Below are 19527 nucleotides of genomic sequence, written 5' to 3'. Positions count from 1 at the left end.
GTAGAGAGGTTTAGCTGAGAAGAGCAGGTGCAGGGTCAAAACAGCTCCTATTGTCAGAGGAGCCCCACAGAGACCACTGAGACAATCAGCATAGTGCCAGCGTCAGTGACACCAACAAACTCTGCTGAAATTCGGGCTGTGGGGCARAGGTGTCAGGATCCTGGACCTTCCCCTTTCCCTAGAGGACATCACCCTCTCCTTTTCCCTGGCCCCATGCTGGRAAGCCCCAGGACCATGAGCAGAGCAAAGCTTGCAGAAAGGGATCCAGCAGGGAATGGCTGAGGAGGTGAGGAGATGAGCATTAAAKCTGCAAGTAGCCACAGAATCATTGGTTTGTTAAAGTTGGAAAAGATCTTTAAAGCCACTGAGCCTAGCTATCAACCCAGAACTGCCACATCAACTAAAAAATCACATCTGCAAACGACACAGCTATATGACTTTTAGATAACCCCAGGGATGGTGACTCCAYCASTGCCCTGGGCAGCCTGTTCCAATGATGGACAACCCTTTTGGAGRAGAAATTTTCCCTATTATTCAATTTAAATCTCCCATGGTGCAACTTGGGGCCATTTMCACTTGTCCTGTCATTTGTTATTTGGGAGAAGAGACCAACCCCCACCGGGCTACAGCCTCCTGTCAGGGAGTTGTAGAGAGTGAGAAGGTCCCCCCTGAGCCTCCTTTTCCTCAGGTTGAGCCTCCCCCTGCCCAGGTCCCTCAGCTGCTCCTGGTGTTCCRTRMSTTTCCCCAGCTCCATTCCCTTCAGCGTCAAAACCCAGATTTTGCAAACTCCCCACCCCATTTCCAGCCATGGCCAGGTTCCATGTGACTCTAGGGTGATTTTGTTCACCAAAGCAAAAGTACAAAATTGGTATTACCTACAAAAATGTCTAGCCTAGACTTGGGACACCCAGCCCTTAAAACACCATTTACTAGMGCACAAAGAGGTTAGAAACCAAAGGATGCAGCAAATCTGAGTGACCAGTGTTCTTCTTACAGAGTAGTGATGTGCTTGAGGAGAKGGATTCATCAAAGGGCACCGAAATACATCCTCTGCTGCTTGCAAATAAATTTGCACAGGAGAGCAGCCCACCCTTCTCTTCCCTTTGCATGACACTAGATGACACCAAAATGTCCTGACTGAGCTGGCAGCAGCCAGCCAAAGGTCACTGTTAAGGGTTCACTGTGATTGGGGAAAGCTCCCCAAATGCCCACATAGTTTGGTATCTAACTGCAGCCATCCCCTGCAATTCAGAAAACTTCTACAGCTGGTAGTAGAGAAAAATACAGATTGTTCATCTGAAGACTTTGAAAAAGTAAAAAGTCCTTTTTGAACTCAGCCACTCTGCTTTAACACTCTGTTTCTGCATTGTTTGTGTCTGATGGAAACAAAGCACGTTTCCATCTGYGTGTTAAATTACAGACTTACAATTTCTGTGTAGAAAACACTCCAGAGCCAAGAGCAGTTACAAAGGCCAACTGTGAAACAGTAGGAAAAAAAAGAGTCAACACCATTTATTATTCACATATTGCATTACAAGTGTCTCTTTTATCAAACTCAGAGCATAATTTATATTATTCATGTAGAAACTCAACTTCAACACCACATGGAAAGAAAAGCTAAATACGTGTGTGACAGGGGTGCAGTGACATCCTGATCAAACGTCGAGGCTCGGGCYGACGCACAGCCCCACGACCCAAGGGATTTAGTGCAGGAGGGACAAGCCCAGCGCCCGCTTCTGCCCAGTACAACCACTCTACTGGCGATTCTTTATTGCTGTAAAACACGACAGGGATGGTTCCACGGGTACCAGCTTGCAAAGGACTGGGGAACACACTGGGAGGCCAGCCAGGCATGAGCAAACTGGGTTTCAGGGACAGTTGCAAGTGCATCTGTTGCAAAGGCAGAGTGACACARATCTCCTCTCCCTGTGMCCGTGGATATTGTGTTCATCATCTGAAAGACCAGTTTCYAGGCAGCAATGCCTCACTGGTCTGATTCAAGAACGATGGAATCAGACTAGACCTTTAGTAGATGCCTGTCCAATCATCGCTTGCTCTCTGAGCATCTGCAGATGTCYTTATCTAAGTCTACTTCATCCTCTCTGGTGTCTCAGGGAAACTCTCCAGTCTTCTGCTCCTGAAGATAAGAAGGAAGGAGGAAGACATGAGTCTGTTTTCATCTACAATTCTGACGATKTTTCCTTTGCCTTAAATTTACAGTTTTGGATGGTTTTTCTCCCTAAATTCGGAGCTCCCAGTACCCACCTCAGCTGGAGGTTGGTTGTTCCCTGTGTCATCTGCCAGCTCAACACCGCGGGTCTCATGCAACAGGATGCAGAACAAGGCCACCACCACCGGGATGCTCCCGAAGATGGCCATGGGGATGGCTCGGTGATACTGGTCCAGGGGGATGATCAGTGGGGCCAGGATGCCGGCCACCCTYGCCATGGTCGAGCACAGCCCCACGCCCGTCTGCCTGTGGGGGACAGGGGCAGTGGGAGGTGTGGGCAGGGAGCAGCACGCCCTGATTGAGAGTGGCTATGGGGACAACTGGGCTCTTGCCCCATCAGCACCTCCATCCAGGGCAGAGGGAAGGCCTGATGTGTGGGGAGAGCTCACCTGACGACCGTGGGGAASAGCTCGGCGGCGTAGACGTAGGAGGTGGAGAAAGAGGCCGTGGCTGTGAACTTGCCGATGATGGCCAGGACTGTGATTGCCACRGGCTGGTCTGAGGGGAGGAGGAGAGACCACCACTGTAATCTCCAGGAGATGTTCATTTGGGACAAGAACTCTCTGCAGCAGGGTTTCTTGGGACAGCCCTTTCTAGTGGACTTGCTAAGTAAACTACAAGCTAACCCACTGGACATCAGTTCCAGCATGCCTTTAGCTGGAAATACCCTCTGGCAAAGARAACCCAGAGTTCTCCTCAGGCCTTGGGCGTTTTCTAGATCTGCAACTGTAGTGAGCTGCTGAGCCACCACAGGGATTTGGGGAGTGCTTAGTTGGAAATGTCACATCCCTGACCTTGAAAGCATCAGGAAACTCCACTGTTTCCTTCAGCCTCACTCACAGTACTGGCACAGCAAGAGGGTGTGGTATGGACAGGGGCACAAACTGGGGGGAGTGGGCATTTTCTTTTTCTGTTCATCTAAAAAAGGGAGACATGGTGGCTTTTAAAACACCTCTCCTGCTACACCTGTCTGCTGGGAGCTGGAGGTGTCTGGTGGGTGGCGATGTATAATGGATTCTGCCTGCCAAGGGCCAGGAGCTGTGGARGAACCAGGCAGAGCCCTGAGGGAGAAGGAATCCAAGCTGTGRGGAAGCCACCACTTTGGGGATGTGKCACTGGAGGCAGCTGAGCCCCTGGGAGTGAGTGTGGGTCTGCCAGGAGGGGAGGATGGGTCTGAGCAAGGGTGGGGATGAGAAGGTTGGGGAAAATTCACCTTCAGGGATGCCAGTGAGGATGAGGCACAGCACGCCAGACAGCAACAGGAGAATGCCCTGCACTTTCCTCCTCCCAAACCACTCCAGCAGGAAAATGCAGGAAATTCGAGCTGGAAACTCCACTGCCCCAAAAGCCAGCTGAGTCAGGTAAATGTCCAGACCAAAATCTGTCACGCTGAGGCTCAGCCCATAGTAGACAATACTGTCTGCAAACCTGAAATTCAAGTAAAGCAGAATAGAACATGTCACCAGATGGTTTTATGGGGGTTTGTTGTCAAAAATTAGAAAGGTTAAAACACAAAACTTATTTAAACTCCCAACAATCTCTATTTTGCCTCTAGTCACAACCYGTGATAGTTCTGTGGGACGTATTTGCAGGAGATAAAGCAGAATGGATCCCCATATGGTCAGAAACTTCCAGACTGAACCCARAACTTATTGATAGGCACAAAACTGCTCCAAGGCCCAGGGATTTCCAAAGCTGGAATTCAAGCCCTTCTAACAAAACCCAGAGTATCATCTTCCCATGCCCAGACAAGGTAAATCTGGACCAGYATGGGCRGGTAAAATGATAGGAGATAAACACMTTACTTWTAAATGACCACCAAAATCRCATTAATTTACAGTTTCTTGTCAACCATCAGCTTCTTTTCTTTCACCTAGAAATTTTGAAAGAGGGGACTGGGGAATGTCTTACCAGACACATGACATGATTATCGTCACCTTCCGCAGGTGCTKCTTCCGAAAGAGATCCAATAAACTTCCAGACTTGACCTCTTGCTCAGGCTTCAACTTCAAAACACAGAAAGACAAAGAATCAAAGCAGGAAAAGGAAACCCATGCCCAGCTGCTTTTCCACTTGCATTCCATGGAAAGCCTCGATGAAACAGACTCTGGGAGGGAGGGCAGACCAGTCCCCCACAGTCCATCCCCAAACCACCCCCAGTGGAATGGAGAGATGTTCCTGGGATGAGCTGAGCTCCAGGAGATGCTGCAAGGCCCAGGGCAGTGTCTGAGGACAAGAACCCCCCCAGTACCTGCTCCAGGAGCCCTGGTGGGAGGCTGCGCTTGTTGGTGGCTGCYGCCTTCTGCAGGACCTTCTTGGCTTCCTCCACTCKRCCTTTGGTCACCAGCCAGCGAGCTGACTCTGGGAGCACCCTGCCAGGAGGGGAGGGCAGGACATGCTGCTGGGCCCTGCTCAGTGCCCCACAGCCCCTTTCCCTGGGACCACATCCAGCGAGCCGTGGCCACCACAGAGTCACATCACACAACCACAGAACATCCTGTGTTAAAAGGGACCCACAAGGCTCAGAGTCCAGCTCTTGAATGGCCCATGGGATGGATGGGTCCAATTGGCCTAAACTGAGCTCCAAAGGCCACATTTGGAGATTTGAAGCAAAGCAGCTGCTGCTCTCAGCAGCCCAGTGCCCCAGGGAGATGTGCTGAGCTCCACAGCAGCTCCTCCAGCACCTGCACTCTAGTGGGACAGAGCCAGCCTGGCCCTGAGCTGCTGCTGCTGCCTCCTCCCTCACACCCCCTCATCACTGTTGTGTCTGCAGGAGCTCTGTCCTGCTCCTGCTTACCAGATATAGAAGAAAAGGGCAAACAGTGGAGCAGATCCTGCAATTTCCAGCAGCCTCCAGTTGCGAATCCCATAACTCAAACCAGACACCAACATCTGTCCAATGGCGAAAGCGGTGTGAGTAATCAGCAGCGCCTTTGACCGGTAGGAGACTCCAACCCATTCTGTAGCTGAGAGGAAAAACAAAGGTTCACGGTCACCTTTTCCAAAACATGCTGGACTCTCTTTGGTTGTTGAATTTTGTGAGGCTGCTGCTTCTGGGCAAGGGCCTTCTACTCACCCAGGGCCACGACTGTMACCATAATTCCTGCCACCGCAGCTCCCACGACACACCTGAAGGCCATGTACACATAGAAATGGGGCACAAAGGCAATTCSCAGGCCAAACAAGCCCTGGAGGAGGACGGAGATGAGAAAGACTGGCCGCCTGCCTATCCTGTGAAAGAAGAGGGAAGACACAGTCAGTATCAGGAGAGACCCCATGGGGATAGGGAAGAGTCCAGGTGGGATTCAAAGTAATTTGAGAACCAGAGGAGGTTTGATATCTATGTGAACAAAGCTCCTCTATACACTCCAGGAAACAAAGTGCAGAAAAATCAGTCTCCACTGTTGACCCATCATGGTGCTGACAAAGCCTGAGACACCGACAGGAGCTAAACTTGTGATTCCTGATGACCAACCTCCCCTCCCCACCTCTTCCCCCCAAGCTATATCTGCCTCTCTTTTCAACCCTCAGACATTTACAGACCCCTCAGGTAGCCCCAGATGCCCTTTCTCAGGCAAGGGGATTGAGTCCTGAGAGGAGAACAGTTCATGCTCAGTCATGGACAGCCTGCAYGCTCAACTGGGCTGTCCCTGGGTGCTGGGCAGAGGCTCTGGGAAGGGAGTGTGTTCTCTCACCTGTCACTCAGCATCCCAAAGAGCATGGATCCAATGAGAAGTCCAGCCATGGAGACAGACTGGGAGACGTCATTCAGGATCGCCCTGTCACATACCAGGTCAAACTAGAGGAAGGAAAAAACAGATGTTGTTGTTTTTGACAGACCACAGATGCTTTCTGGGAGTGGGCAGCCTTTCTGGTCCATGGTGGATCCAGGATCTGGGTGCCTCAGCTCTTGCTGCAGCCYCTGAGAGCAGAGAACCCCTCACAAGAGCTTGAGCCCTTGATGGTGAGCACAAATGAATGGCGGGACAGCATGCCTCTGCATCCCAGTGCACATCTCCTGAGTGCTGAGATCTGCAGGGCTCCCCTCCAGCCCAAAMACCCCTGAGGGAGCCTGCTGGTTAGCAAGTTGTGTTTAAAGTGGGACCTTGGGGTGAGAGGCTGTTGTTATTGGCTGGATTTGTTATTGGCTGGAGTTGTTATTGAATGGATTTCCTGGCTGGAAAAGGCAGCACAGGGTGGAAGGAAGAAGAGAGCAGTAACCAAAGAACCTCCTCTGGTAAAGGAAGACCAGCATAGGAATGGAAGGGATGCAGCAGCTGCTGAAATCTCCAGAGAAGCTTTCTCTGAAATGGCCTTGGTGCTTCAGGGACACCAAGSAGCCTTTCCAAACGCCAGAGGCTGGGCTTTCTCCTCTGTTCCAGCTCCAAGGATAGTACCTGTGAGAAAGTGCTGGAGCTGGGAGATAGGAAAGGAGGGAGGAGAAATGAGGGAAGGTGAGAAAGAAACAAAGGTCCACAGAGGGAGAAWCACAGAATCATTTGGTTTGGAAAATACCTCCAATATCATCAAGTCCAACTTTTAACTTACCACCACCTTTTCAACTAGAAGGTGGGAGATAAGGCAGAGTAGAGAAATTGAAGATGATGATAAACAAGGCCTTTGCTCAACTGCATGGCCCAGGGAATGTCTTGCTGCAGCCCTGAAGGTCTCTGGAGATATCAGTGACAGAAATATCAATTAAAAGCACTTGGAAGGTAAAGTATTTCACAGAGAAAACGATGTGAGTAGAATCAGGCTGAAGTAACTGAGGTAGGGACGCCTAAAAGGTCCCTCCAGGCAGATACATCATAAAGTCAAGGATCTGGATACTGGTAAAGGGACAGATGGTGGGCAGAACACATGCTGGACTCACCCCCACTATCACTGCCTGTGCCCTCTCCAGGCATCTGCACCAAGACCTTCCTGCAACAACCTTGCAAGGATTACAGCTGCCATCTGTGTGATGGAGGCAAAATCCTCCAGTGAATTTCAGCTACCCCAGCTGGCACTGGCTGACCAAACCACAGGTCAGGATATTCCCATTCCCTCCCYTCCACACCCYGGTCTCATCAAACRGYGATTACACACCTCGGTCAGCAGGGACGGCGGCTGCTCTGTGTGGTACACCCAGCCACTGCTGCACTTCTGCGTGTCATTGAGGCCGTAGGCCAYGATGGAATCCAGGTCCCAGTCCACGGGYGAGTACATGGAGCACTGCTCGAACTGCCCGTCAGCGCCCCGGGGCAGGGTGAGGTTCAGCTGCTCTTCCTCYGTCAGGTTGGGGCCGACRGYGCGGATCCAGCTGGTGTCACAGTGGTGAGGCACTTCCACAACCATGAACAGYTGGGCCACCATTTGAAAAGGATTGAAAAGTAGTGGGAGGGAGAGGAGCAGCATCAGCAGYTTCTGATACAGCCCACACTCCCCCACAGCACTTAAAAGATCTCCAAACTCAGCCATGGCGAGCACCTCTATGGCCAGGCCACACTGGTGCCTATGGCTTAAATAGGCAAATATTAATGTTTAAACTGTGTGAGCACTAAACCCCTAATCCAGTGTGATAAAATSAGCACCTGCACTAGCACACCAGTCCATTATGATGATACACTGCACTCCTCCAGGCTGTACTTTGTCACCAGCCATTCCCTCCCCGCTCTTGGGAACAGAACAAAGGTGCCAGAGCATTGCCACTATTGGAGATAGGATAGTGACAGCTTGTCCTTTTCCAGCCTGGAGTGCCTCACAAGGCCTCCTGAAGGCAAGGGTGCTGCAGCATGAGGTTTTTGTCTGAGGCATGAAGCTGGGRTTCTACAAATCAGGGTTAACTTTACTGAGTGTGGTGAAGCAAAAGGAGKAAACTTGCTGCTCCCATTAATGGATTAATGGCTATAAAACCCATCATGGAGACAACAGGGAAGAAAAGCAGAACACTTCTCCTCTGGACCAGGAAATAAGGCTGGTAGTCCAGTAGATTGGATCTTGACAGCTGTGTCCCAAGCTATGCATTTTCATTTGTAAAAACCCCACTTAGTCATAAAACTAGATCTAAGCAATGGTGTCTTGGAGAGAATCCTAAAATAGATCTGGCTTGGAGAGTACCCTCAAGGAAAAACAGCATGATACACACACAGACAGACAGAGTACACAGGATCTGAGAAATGGCACCAACTTGGCTTTGCCTGAGGTTCTGRTGTCACTTGAAAAGCAGATTGATCTGATTTCTGCTGCAGATCTGAGCTGCTGCCTGGGTAGACTTCCTGAGCAGCTGTGTCTTTATGCTTGGTAAACAGGATTGCTCTCAATGTGTGACAYTTCATGTGTGATTTGGCAAAGGTCTCCTGGCTGCTTTCACCAGAGCTGAAGACATMATTTCATGTGTCCCCTCAAATTCTTTGTCCTTCTTTGTCCACTCTCAATGCCCATAGTACATCTGAGCCTTCAGCAAGGTCACTGAGGGATCACACAAACCTGAACTGCTGTTTCATGAGTGAGAATGGTACTATTGTGMTTATGGAAATGGGAAAAAGGGTAGAATATTGGATTTTGAAGCATCACCCCCTAATTTGGAATGGGAAAGTGAGATCATTACTCATTAGTGCTATTGGGAGTAAAGGGAGAGWGGAGTAAATGTTATTAAGAGTTGTGTAAATCCAGCACTGTGCATGTGTCATCTGCACATGCCACTCAGTCAAACACATCACTTGGCTATGCATCCACATCCTTGGATGAAAGGACTTGTTATTATTCMGAGACATTCCTTGAGCAGGAGGCTGAGCTACACAACCACCAGAGGTTCCTTTCACCCTAAATCCATCTCTGGCCTTTTTGTGGGATGACTTGGCCAAGGAGCTCTGCTCTGGCAAAGACATTTTGACCCTGTCCTGCCTTCTCCATCAACGGGCAACAAGCTCAAGTCTTCAGGCTCATCCTGTTGTGTGTTGCCCATGGTCTTCCCTCCCATTCCAGTGAGACTGACTTCAGCACCTGACGAGTCACAGAAATTTCAAGGATATCCCTCTTTTCCCTGATTTATGCTTCCCTGCACAGAGCACTGACACTGCTTTGCAGCAGATGCAATTATTAAGCAGCTTTATTCCTCCAGCAGATCTGACAGAGTCAGTGTTATTTTGGCACTGGTGAGGCAGGGAGGTTGTTGGGGTAATTTATTTTATTTTATTTTATTTTATTTTATTTTATTTTATTTTATTTTATTATCTCATTTAAGTTCATATCACTGAATTTCATTTTTAAAATGTTATTTAATTTATTTCATTTAATTTCATTTTATTTCATTTTGTTCTGTTTTAAAAAATAAGCATTTTAACACCTTTATTTTTTTTTTTTACAGGCAGCTGATTAAAACATGTGAAAGTGATATGCTCTATAACCCTTTTCATAGTGCACGTGTTCATGCACCCCTCTGGGGCTGCTTGTGAGCTTGTTTATCATTAGTATAATTGTTAACTCCTATAACATTTATGTTATGTAATATTTATGCAAAGGGCAGGCAGAGAGGAGCAGAGTGCAATTGCACAGGGACAGCAGACGTAGCAATGTCCCCACACCCCAAGATTTCAATACACCAGGGTTCATTTCCCTCCTCTGTCCTTCTGACCTTGGCAAGGTAATTTCATTTTACTTTGCTCATCATTGTGCAGCTGATTTCAAAAATCACTTTTGGTCCCATATCAGCAAATTTGTGCTTTAGAGGAGGGGTATGTGTCTTTTTTAACCTATTTTTTTCCACCTATATGAAGAACTCCTTCTCTGAAAGGTCATAATTTAGCATCTCCAAGTCTTCAGAAGACAGACTGTCAAAATCTTCTTCAGCTCCTGATGTTTTTTGGCTTCTGTGCATTTTTTCAGAACCCTCCTGGCCTGTTTTGGTTGAATCAACATCAAAATGCTCAAAGACACCCTGGTTAGAAGTTTCAGAAGCACTGCTGGTGAGCATGTGTGGAAAATTGGGAAAATAGTCTTCCTGTGTGAGAAGATGCTTTTTTGTGGARCCTTCAGCACTGTGACCCACTCCAAACATTTCTTCTGCTGCCTTTGGAGCCTGGCACTGTGGATCCAGCTGCAGCAGCAGTTCACAGCTCTGAATCCCTTCCAGCTCTCTAATATTAAACTCATCCTGCCCATCRAGAAGCGAGAGGCTGGAGGTATCCCACAGCTCTAGTGAGGCATTTGTTTCTGCTGAGGTTTCCTGGAATAAATCTGGAGGGTTTGGATCAAAGAAAGGTGGAGTTTCTGCCTTTGAGTTTTGCAAATCTGAATATGGAGTTTTTCTTGCTGTGCTGGGAAAATCCTGTCCTCCAGGGAAGAACAAGTTATTGTCCCCCAGAAAATCCATGTTGCTGAACTGAAGCTCAGCTTCCCTGGGTAACTTTTCTGAATTTCCTGGTGAAAAAGGGATCCCATCCTGTGCCACTRTGTCCTGGACATCCAAACTCAGCAGGTTCTGGGTTTCTGGCAGAGCACCATGATGATTCCCTTCCCTGGTGAGATTTTTGTTGYTGTCAGCTGCAGGCACAAGCTCTGGAGGAGGCCTTAGAGGATTTGTTCCACCTTCTGTGATTCCTGCAGCTTCTTTCTGGTTTTCCTGTGCTGGCAGGAGTGGGGGCCAACAACTGTCCTGTTGCTGCCAAACCTGACTATTTAAAGACAGATGGGCATGAAAGTCAAGTTCAGTTCTGTCACTTTTATGTGACATGGCTGTGCCAGGAGCTGACAACAGGACATCAGTCTCCTTGYCTTCAGCAGAGCCTGAGAATCCTCCAGAGCTCCCCTGGATATGTTTAGGGAGCACCTCCATCTTTCCAGGCTGTGGCAGCTGATCATTCTTGGAGGYCTTTTGCTTGGCTAGGCTGGAGGAGCTGAGAAGGCCCTGGGCTTTTTCTGGCTGGCCATTAATATTTGCTTGTTCTGAGGATCCTGCAGGTTTTTCTCGTGGACTTTGCTTCTTSTCTGAGGAGTGACCAAACAGAGTTGAAAGGGCTGACTGGGGCTTTGTGGCTTTCCTCTGGGTTGTTGCTTCTTTCTTGGGAGCTCTGCCTTTGTCTTCAGAGCCAAAAAGGGTAATGAAGGGGTTTTTCCCAAGCCTGAAACCTTTGCCTGATGCCTCTTTACAGGTTTGACTGCTTCTGGCCTCCTTGCTCTGGGCACCAGTCTGTGACACAGGCACAGTGCTTTTCTCTGGGAGTTTCAGATCCACTTTTTCTTCACCTACTGGTTGGCCTCCAGATTTGTCCAAGGGTATATTTGGTTTGGAATATTCCAGTGCCTTGGCTGGTTGCTCAGAAATATGCAAGGTGTTTTCACTAAGAGCTTCCCTGGAATCCTTTGACTTGGAGTTGTTGACTTCATCATGTGAGGGACAAGTGGCACAAATTCCTTTCAGGGGTGTGTCTGYTGGTACTGGAGAACCCTTGTCAGGTGATTTAGTATCAGGTCTCCAAATACTTTCATGAGTGTTACTTTTCAGTGGGCCATCTGTGTCCTGAGGCTCTGTTTCTTGTAAAGAGGATACGTTGTGATCATCTGGACAACCACGTGAAGAGATTCTGCTCTTTTCAGCTTCATTTTCCTGAGGTGTAGGCTCAGGACCMGGCTCTCCCAGAGACCCTGACACACTTACTGGTTTCTCTTCTTTTGTCTTCTCAATTTCTGCCCCTTTGCTCTCAGTTCCAGGCAAATCACTCATGGATGGCTGCAAACCTTCCCCCAGAGTTACTGGCATCTGTTTCCCAGRGAACTCACTGGTGTTTGATTTCTCATTCAGCATTTCAGGGATCTCAGGTGACGCACTCAGTCCTCCTGGCTCCAGGGAATCAGACGATGCAGAAGAGGTCCTCAACAGACCAGAGTAGGAATAGTCATCTTCAGCTTCATTGTTAGGGGGATCAACACCCTCAGCTACACATTTTAGCTCTGTGGTGTTTCTGGATTTAGGGTCTCCTGGCACGTGATTGGTCTGTGTGCTGTTCATTCCCTCTCCAAGGTGRTGCTTGGCCCCTGCAGTGTCTGGGGTGGTTACAATCAGTTCAGACCTGTCATCTGTCATTGTGCCTCCTTGGCTGGGTGTGCTCAGAGACCCACAGACCTYGTTCTGTGTCACTGGGAGCTCTGTRGTGGGGAGGATRCAGYCCCCTKTGCCCCCCAGGTACACCCACGAGGTGGGTTTAGTGCTTTGGCGTGTGGGGTGGGGGGCAAGCGAGCCATGAGGCAGGGCTTTCACAGGCTCCAGGACTGGAGGGAAGGAGGCACAGGCAGCTCCTCTCTTCAGCTGGGCCTGGCCCTGCTGGATTGCAGCCACTCGCTGGGACACCTTCCCCCATGGCTGCCCTTCAGGCACSTCCCCATCCCTGGTGTCCTCACGGCCTCTCTGCTCGCTGTTCTTRGGCCAGGAGCACACTTGCTCTGTTTCCTTGGTGCAGGTAATTCCAGGTAAGAATCTTCCCTTCTCCACTGCTGCCTCCTGACCCCTGAGCCCCATCCTGCCTGCCCTGCTGCCTGCAGCCTGGTACATTTGCAGGCTCAGTGCAGGCTTTTTCCAGGAACACACTCCATTTCCAGCTTCCCCATCTRCAGCCAAGGCTGGTTCTGAGGGTGGCCAGACTGTTCTGAGCTTGTTCCCCAAGAGGACAGCCCTGCTGTTTCTGCACTCAGCCAGCTCACATTGCACATCGAAGGTTGTGGGTTTCTCTCTCATTTCAGCCTTTTTGGCCCTGTTACACCAATCCCAGGGCTGTGGTCTGTGCTGGACATGGTGGTGCTCCAGCCTTCCCATCTCACTTCTGCTTCCAGCCCCAGCCATCAGCTTGTAGTGAACTTGGCAGTAAAACACCCCGTGGAGGGCAGCATAGYTTTGCAAGCTGGAAAACACACATTGGCACAGTTGTCAGTGGYTGTGTGGGAGGGGAGCTGTGGCGCTGACTGACAGGCTTTCAGCAAAATCACTTTTCAGTGGGGAAGGGAGGAGGGGATTGAAGAATGAAAYCTTTCAAAAGTAGTGTTGGCTTTCTCAGAATATGTTTGATTTTTCTTTCAAACACCAAAGCAAGTGAAAAATTCAACATTTCCTTGCAATGCCTCCCGGGGCTGTAGCCCAGGTTATCCCACAATCCCTTCCTCATGTACAGGCCAGGCTTCACACCAGCACTTTATCCCTGCCCCTGTATGCACAGCATGGACCTTATGGGTAAAAGTGCCCAGGGTTCCCATGACACAACAACTGCAGGATGGGAGGAAGTGTCTGCAGAGCTGAGGGGATGCAGGATTTCAAACAGCCTCACAGGAGGTGGCTGTCCCAGGGAGTGACAGGCTGAAAACAAGTCAGCATTGTGCCTTTGTGACAGGGAAGACAACTACACTGTGGGCTGTATGGCCAGGAGAAGTGACAGCTCCTCCGCATTTGTCTTTTACAGGGCTCCATGTGGAATACTTTGTCCAGTTTTGGGCTYCTCACAGCAAGAAAGCCATTGATGTACTGGAAGGAATCCAGCAAAAAGCCACCAAAGTGTGAGGGACAGGTGTCATCTGAGGAGAGGCTGACAGGTTGACAGGTCCTACCAGGAGAAGGTTAAGGGAGAGAAACTCAGTGTTCTGTGTTTATTTTTTGGGAAGTTTTAGAGAAGACAGGGCTGCAGTGCTCTTTGAGCTGGGMAGGGACAGGACCAGAGGCAATGGGAACAAGAAGTAACACCGGGAATTGTGATGAGATACAAGAAAAATAATTTTCACTGGTGGTAAATGTTCAAAGAGGGGCCCCAACTGAAAGACTGTGCAATCCCCACCCTTGATGCCATTCACACCTCTCCTGGACCTGTTCCTGAGCTCCTGCCCTCCCTGGGCCTGAAGAAGGCTGGGTGGGGACTTTCAGAGTACTTCCAACCTACCTGACTCGATGTGATTCTTGGGGACGTGGTTTAGTAGTGGACAKTGCTGAGTTAATGGCTGGACTAGATGATCTTAAAGGCYTTTTCCAACCTTAATGATTCTATGAACATAGAAGGTRCCCAAATGACTCCTCCAACTGCATCCCCTGTCAATCTTCCCAAACTGCAAATATTTGCTGTAGTTTCAGCTCACCCCTGCACCACCATCCATGCAGATTCCTGATCCACAGGKGTCTGCAGTCTTGAGGTGGGCAGACTTCAGCCTCCAGTGATGGAGAGGMAGATGGAATCAGGGAAACTGCCTGCCCTTTTTCTCATTTCCTGAATCCTGCTCTGTTGGAATTACCCTTGGGCAATTGTGGTGGAAACTACTTGGACATCCCTTAAACATAAATRCACCTGAGTCCTCCCACTCACCTCAGCTTCCTCCCGCAGACCTGGCAGCAGAAACACGAGCGGTGCACACAGACATTGTCAGTGACCACACGCTCCATGGGGTAGACAGGCTTCAGGCAGATGGCACACATTYCTTTCAACATGGGCTGAAGAAGGAGAAACTGAGGTTAAATAATTGAATCATGACCACCTGGAAGTGCATCTGCAAGGCAATTTACTGAATCTCCTACTCTCATTACATTTTCTTGTTTTCATGCAGTTCTGTTGTGCGAGTTCAGATTCCTGTCTGATTCAATTTACCTGTCATCTTGGATGGGTCAATTTTCAGAAAGACAGATCACCCTTCAATCTCTGATAAAAATATATGTAGTTGAGAGTAAAYGATTCAATCAGTTATATAATTTAAAAACATTGAGTGAGGTGAGAAATGTTGCTCTGACTCAAAAACTCGGTTCATCTCCTGGAATCACTGAAATCTTATGGCTGCTCACACAGACACACAGTCCAAACCCTGGAAAGGCAGCTCGTATCAGCATAAAGCTTCCACAGSTCCACGAATCTGGTGCTTTACTCTGCTATGTTTACTCTCTGGACTGTGCTGTGTGCCATGACCTGATTCCTCAAACACCTCTGTATGTGAAAAGCCCAGAGGATCTCTCTGGAAAGCATTGCCAGCACCAGCCAGATTAGTGCAGAGAGAGAGGGGATAAAGAATCTTGGATACCAGCCCAGCTGCAGAAATAGCTCCAGGTGCTTTGCATGGTCAAGTGACTCAAGGATGCAGGTGGCAGCGAGGATGTCTCTGTTCACTCCTCACTGTGGTGCAGAGCAGAGGCTCAGCTTAGCTGTGAGTTAATCTGAAAATTCAGTTCTTTCCAAAGCCCCAGAAGGAGCACAACTGAGCCCAGCCTAACTCTGACAGGCCCGTGCTCTGAGTACTGACCCTCATATCAGGGCAGCTCTGCCTCTTTGTAAGGGGGTTATTTGGCACAGTTTTGCTGGAGATCTCTGATCCCTCTGGTTTTGTTCTCACCCTGTTTTGCAGTATTGACAATTCACAGAAAAGGCAAGTTTACTTTCTTCTCCCACGTGGATTGGGCTGATGGCCAGATTTTAGCTTTGGTCACATTAAACAAGTTGGCATCCAGAGAAGCTGTGGATGCCCTGTCCYTGGAAATGTTCAAAGCCAGACTGGGTGGGCCACAAGCAACCTGATTGAGTGGAAAGTGTTCCTGCCCATGGCAGGGCTTTGAAATTAGATGATCTTTAAGATCTCTTCCAAACCAAACCATTCTCTGACTCTGTGTTTCTATGGAATATGAAAGGTGTTTCTGTATCTTAAGAAATGAGTTGTCATGGACAAGAACAAGACAGGGAACAAGAACCTTGTCTTTTACTTGCAACACACACCTGGGGGACTTAAAAACAATTTTTAAGTTTTTAATTTTTTAACTTTTAACTTCTTTTTGGCTGAACATACCATTAAGATCAGACCTTCTTTGTTTTCCTGTGATAACACTTTCAAGCATATCAGTTTAACATCTTCAGTCTTCTTCCTTCCTTTTAGAGGAAAGCATACAAACAAAATCCCTGTATTTTCTTCAGTCTGAATGATCCCAGCATCCCTCTGCTCTTCCAATCCTCTGCAGAGGGCAGAGCTTAGGAAGTGTAAGTGAATCAAGATGTAATGGGTGTACAAATTCCCACTATACTCAGTGGAGGTCCAGTTAAGAGAATCTGGAGGGTGATGCATCTACCCTAAAATAGGCCCATGTAGCTGTACAAAATCAATCCATTTGCMAGGTGAATTTCACCAGTGTGACTGMAGAATTTCCTCTGATACTAACGAGCTCTCACCCAGCACAAGGGTCTGTGTCTTGGCAGAGGAGAGAATTACTCAACATGTCTGTGTTGTAGAAGAAAAAGTTGCTTTTAATATAATCATGACCAGAGAAGGAAGCAGAGCTGTTTAGCAAACAAACAGGATCTCTCTCCTCCAAACTGGGGATGGATGTCTGTACTCCTGCAGTGTGTCTCCAGAGTGGGATAACCTTTTATGGGGGATACTGGTCTCTTTCACAGGGGGATTTATTTTCGAAGCTCGTTGTCTGATGCATGGCAAACACTCTTGCTCTTCAGAAGTGTATTTGTCAGCCCSGGGAATAAGCCTCCCTAATGGCCTGGAAGATAGAGAGGTGATTAGAAGCAATTGAATGGCATTGTGGGCAAGGAAATTATCTTAAGGCTTCTGTGAAAAGTAGTTATAGGGTATTCCTGGAAGGCTCTTCCAGCACCCTGCTGATTGCTGCAGTGCTGAAAGTTGCAGCTGGATTGTGGCTTATCAGTTGTTGCCTTTTTTTCCCTTGTGTGAATTAAAATCTTTATATAGTAGGAGAAGTCATCCTGAAAACGCCTGTGTTGTTGATAAGCAGAGAAGCTGGGGAAGGGTCTGGAGCACCAGGAGCAGCTGAGGGAGCTGGGKRAGCTCAGCCTGGAGRAAWGGGGGCTCAGGGGACAACTCCTCACTCTCCATGACCCCCTGAAAGGAGGGGGCAGCCAGGTGGGACTCGGGCTCTGCTCCCAAGTAGCAAGAGATAGGACCASAGGAAATGGCCTCAGGTTGTGYCAGGGGAGGTTTAGATTGGGYRTTAGGAAATATTTCCTCAMAGAAAGGCTTGTMAGGCCTTGGAACAGGCTGCCCAGGGCAGTGCTGGAGTCAAYATCCCTGGAGGGATTTAAAAGATGTGTGGATATGGCCCTTGGGGAGAGAGTTTAGTGGTGAACTCAGCAGTGCTGGGTTAAYGGTTGGACTCAATCTCARAGAGCTTTTCCAACCATAATGATTCTGTGATTCCATGGTGAGCACGAATCTGTCAGATTTAAGGCTGAGTGTCCGTGGGGAGGCCAGTGACTGACAGAGCTGGGAAGGACAGTACTTCTTGTGGGCATTCCAAATGTGACCTATTTCCTGTCCACTGCTATGAGAGAGCCAGATCTGCAGCTGAACTTGTGCTCAGATCCTCAAGGAGGTCCATTTCTGACAATACCGACTGTCCTCTGTCCCCAGGTCCAGGTAATCCTCCCAACTTGTTTATTTTTGAAAATATCTACTGTGTGAGAACGCAGAGACCCACAAGGGCAAAGAACAGTGAACAATGTCATGTCTTGTACCCAAAAATCACAGAAAAGCTGTGACAACTCATTTGGGATCTGAAAGTTTGTATTGCTCTGCTGGTTTATTATTGCAAAGTCTGAAGCTGGGAGAATATGAGCTGATCCTTCAGCTTGTGTTTGAGTTTCAAATCTTTGCATTTGTTTTTTCTCTCCAGCTCTTTCAGTGTCTCAAGGAGCCCTGCATGGTGCTGAAATAATGCAGCATCTGTCTCCCCTTCATATTTCAGTTCTTAGCTGATGGAAATACTGTGAAAGAAACATGTTCTAAATGATCTTAGCCTCATAAATGGCTCTTTGAGACATTTAGAAATCCTGTAAAACCAGAAACACAAACAATAAGATTGGTATTTTTAAGCAGTGGCAGTGCAGGATATTTGGATTTATTTGAGTTTATGTGGAATAATTTTAATTGCCCAAGCAACCTGTTTGCAGCTTACTAAAATTKCTCCACAGTTCAAGAGAAATGAAACAAGCATGTGTGATGGAAGCTGAGATGGAAACAAACAAGCATAAGAAAGGAGTGTTGGAAAAATTTTGAATAGCCTCTCCAGATAACTAACTCTGCTATTTCTGCAGCTGGTCCTGCTAAAGGAATTGGGGAGGTCTAAGTGTTTTTTCTCCTGAAAATAGATATGCTCAGTTTGTTATGATGTGTTCTTCCMGCTCAGCCTTCAGTGTGGAACTGAAAATTATGTTCCTGTTCTTCTTTTGTCATGTTTTTCAAATTTATGGTGTTCTAGATGTAAATCAGTGAATTCTGGGTATGTACTTACTTTCTGGGGAGGAAGCAAAACTCCTYTGTGGTCTAGAACACTTCGAACCAGGTCTTTGTGATGCAAGATGACAACTTCTATTTAGAAACCTAACTATGGGCTCAGTGATGTGGAGTGGTAGACTGAACAGTCCCTTCCTCCCCAGGGTCCTGCTCTAAATTCATGCGTGTGGGCTCTTTTTCCTCAGAGGAAAAATGAGAACATTTATCACAACAACATTTTTTTGGAATGAAATTACTGTCCCATTCTCAGATAAATGGATGGACTGAGAGATGAGGTGCCTGCCTGTAGATCAACCAGAAGAGCTACAGTCAGACCCAGGGGTTGGCAGTCTCAGTGTGAGTGAAGCTGTAGGACACAGCACCACACCCTCACCTTGAGTCCTGTGTRCAGTTTGGGTCACCACAATACAAGAAGGACATTAAACTAGTGGAGAGTGTCCAAGGGAGGGCAACAAAGATGGTGACAGGCCTTGAGGAGAAGCCATCTGAGGGGTGGCTGAGATCACAGGTCTGTTCAGCCTGGAGGAGTCTGAGGGSAGACCTCATTGCAGGTACAGCTTCCTCAGGAAGGGCAGAGGAGAGGCAGGCACTGAYCTCTGCTCTGTGTGACAGTGACAGGACTGAGGGAATRGACTGAAGTTGTGTCAGGTAATGCTTAGGTTGGATATCAAGAAAAGGTTCTTCCCCCAGAGGGACTGAACAGGCACTGAACAGACACTGACCAGCTCCCATGGCAGTGGTCACAGCACTCAGCCTGAGCTCAAGAAGTGTTTGGACAATGCTCTCGGGTACAGGGTGGGATTTTCAGGGATTTCCTGTGCAGGGCCCAGAGCTGGACTCCATGGTCCTTGAGAGTCCCTTCCAACGCAGCACATTCTGTTATTCTGTGAGGAACCATCTGGTCCCTCYGTAGGCTCCTCACATTCCCCCACACCTGGAGCAAACTCCTGCCCACCCCTGAGCTGTGTGAGGTGAGCWGAGGTGCAGCAGTGGGCAAGGGCTGGGCCATCAGCTGCTCCTCCTGAGGCTCATGGGGGCAGACTCCTCAGCTGCCT

The 19527-nt window shown here is 48.5% G+C and overlaps 1 protein-coding gene across 1 annotated transcript; it reads right to left on the bottom strand.

The window, feature by feature from the left end:
• Positions 1 to 2110: 2110 nt before the first annotated feature.
• Positions 2111 to 7705, bottom strand: LOC130573142 (solute carrier family 22 member 13-like). The gene is made up of 10 exons (XM_057365374.1): positions 7319 to 7705; positions 5926 to 6029; positions 5307 to 5461; positions 5028 to 5196; positions 4482 to 4602; positions 4142 to 4236; positions 3444 to 3658; positions 2620 to 2728; positions 2266 to 2476; positions 2111 to 2137 (listed from the first exon to the last, which is right to left on the bottom strand). Exons 1-10 carry the CDS (start codon positions 7688 to 7690, stop codon positions 2111 to 2113), a joined length of 1578 nt encoding a protein of 525 aa, XP_057221357.1. The 5' UTR covers positions 7691 to 7705.
• Between the last annotated feature and the right edge of the window lie 11822 nt (positions 7706 to 19527).

Source organism: Malurus melanocephalus, unplaced genomic scaffold, assembly GCF_030028575.1.
Source record: "Malurus melanocephalus ecotype Western Australia unplaced genomic scaffold, MMel_1.1 scaffold_52, whole genome shotgun sequence".
NCBI classification, from domain to species: domain Eukaryota; kingdom Metazoa; phylum Chordata; class Aves; order Passeriformes; family Maluridae; genus Malurus; species Malurus melanocephalus.
This window is presented reverse-complemented; position numbering and strand designations above follow the sequence as displayed.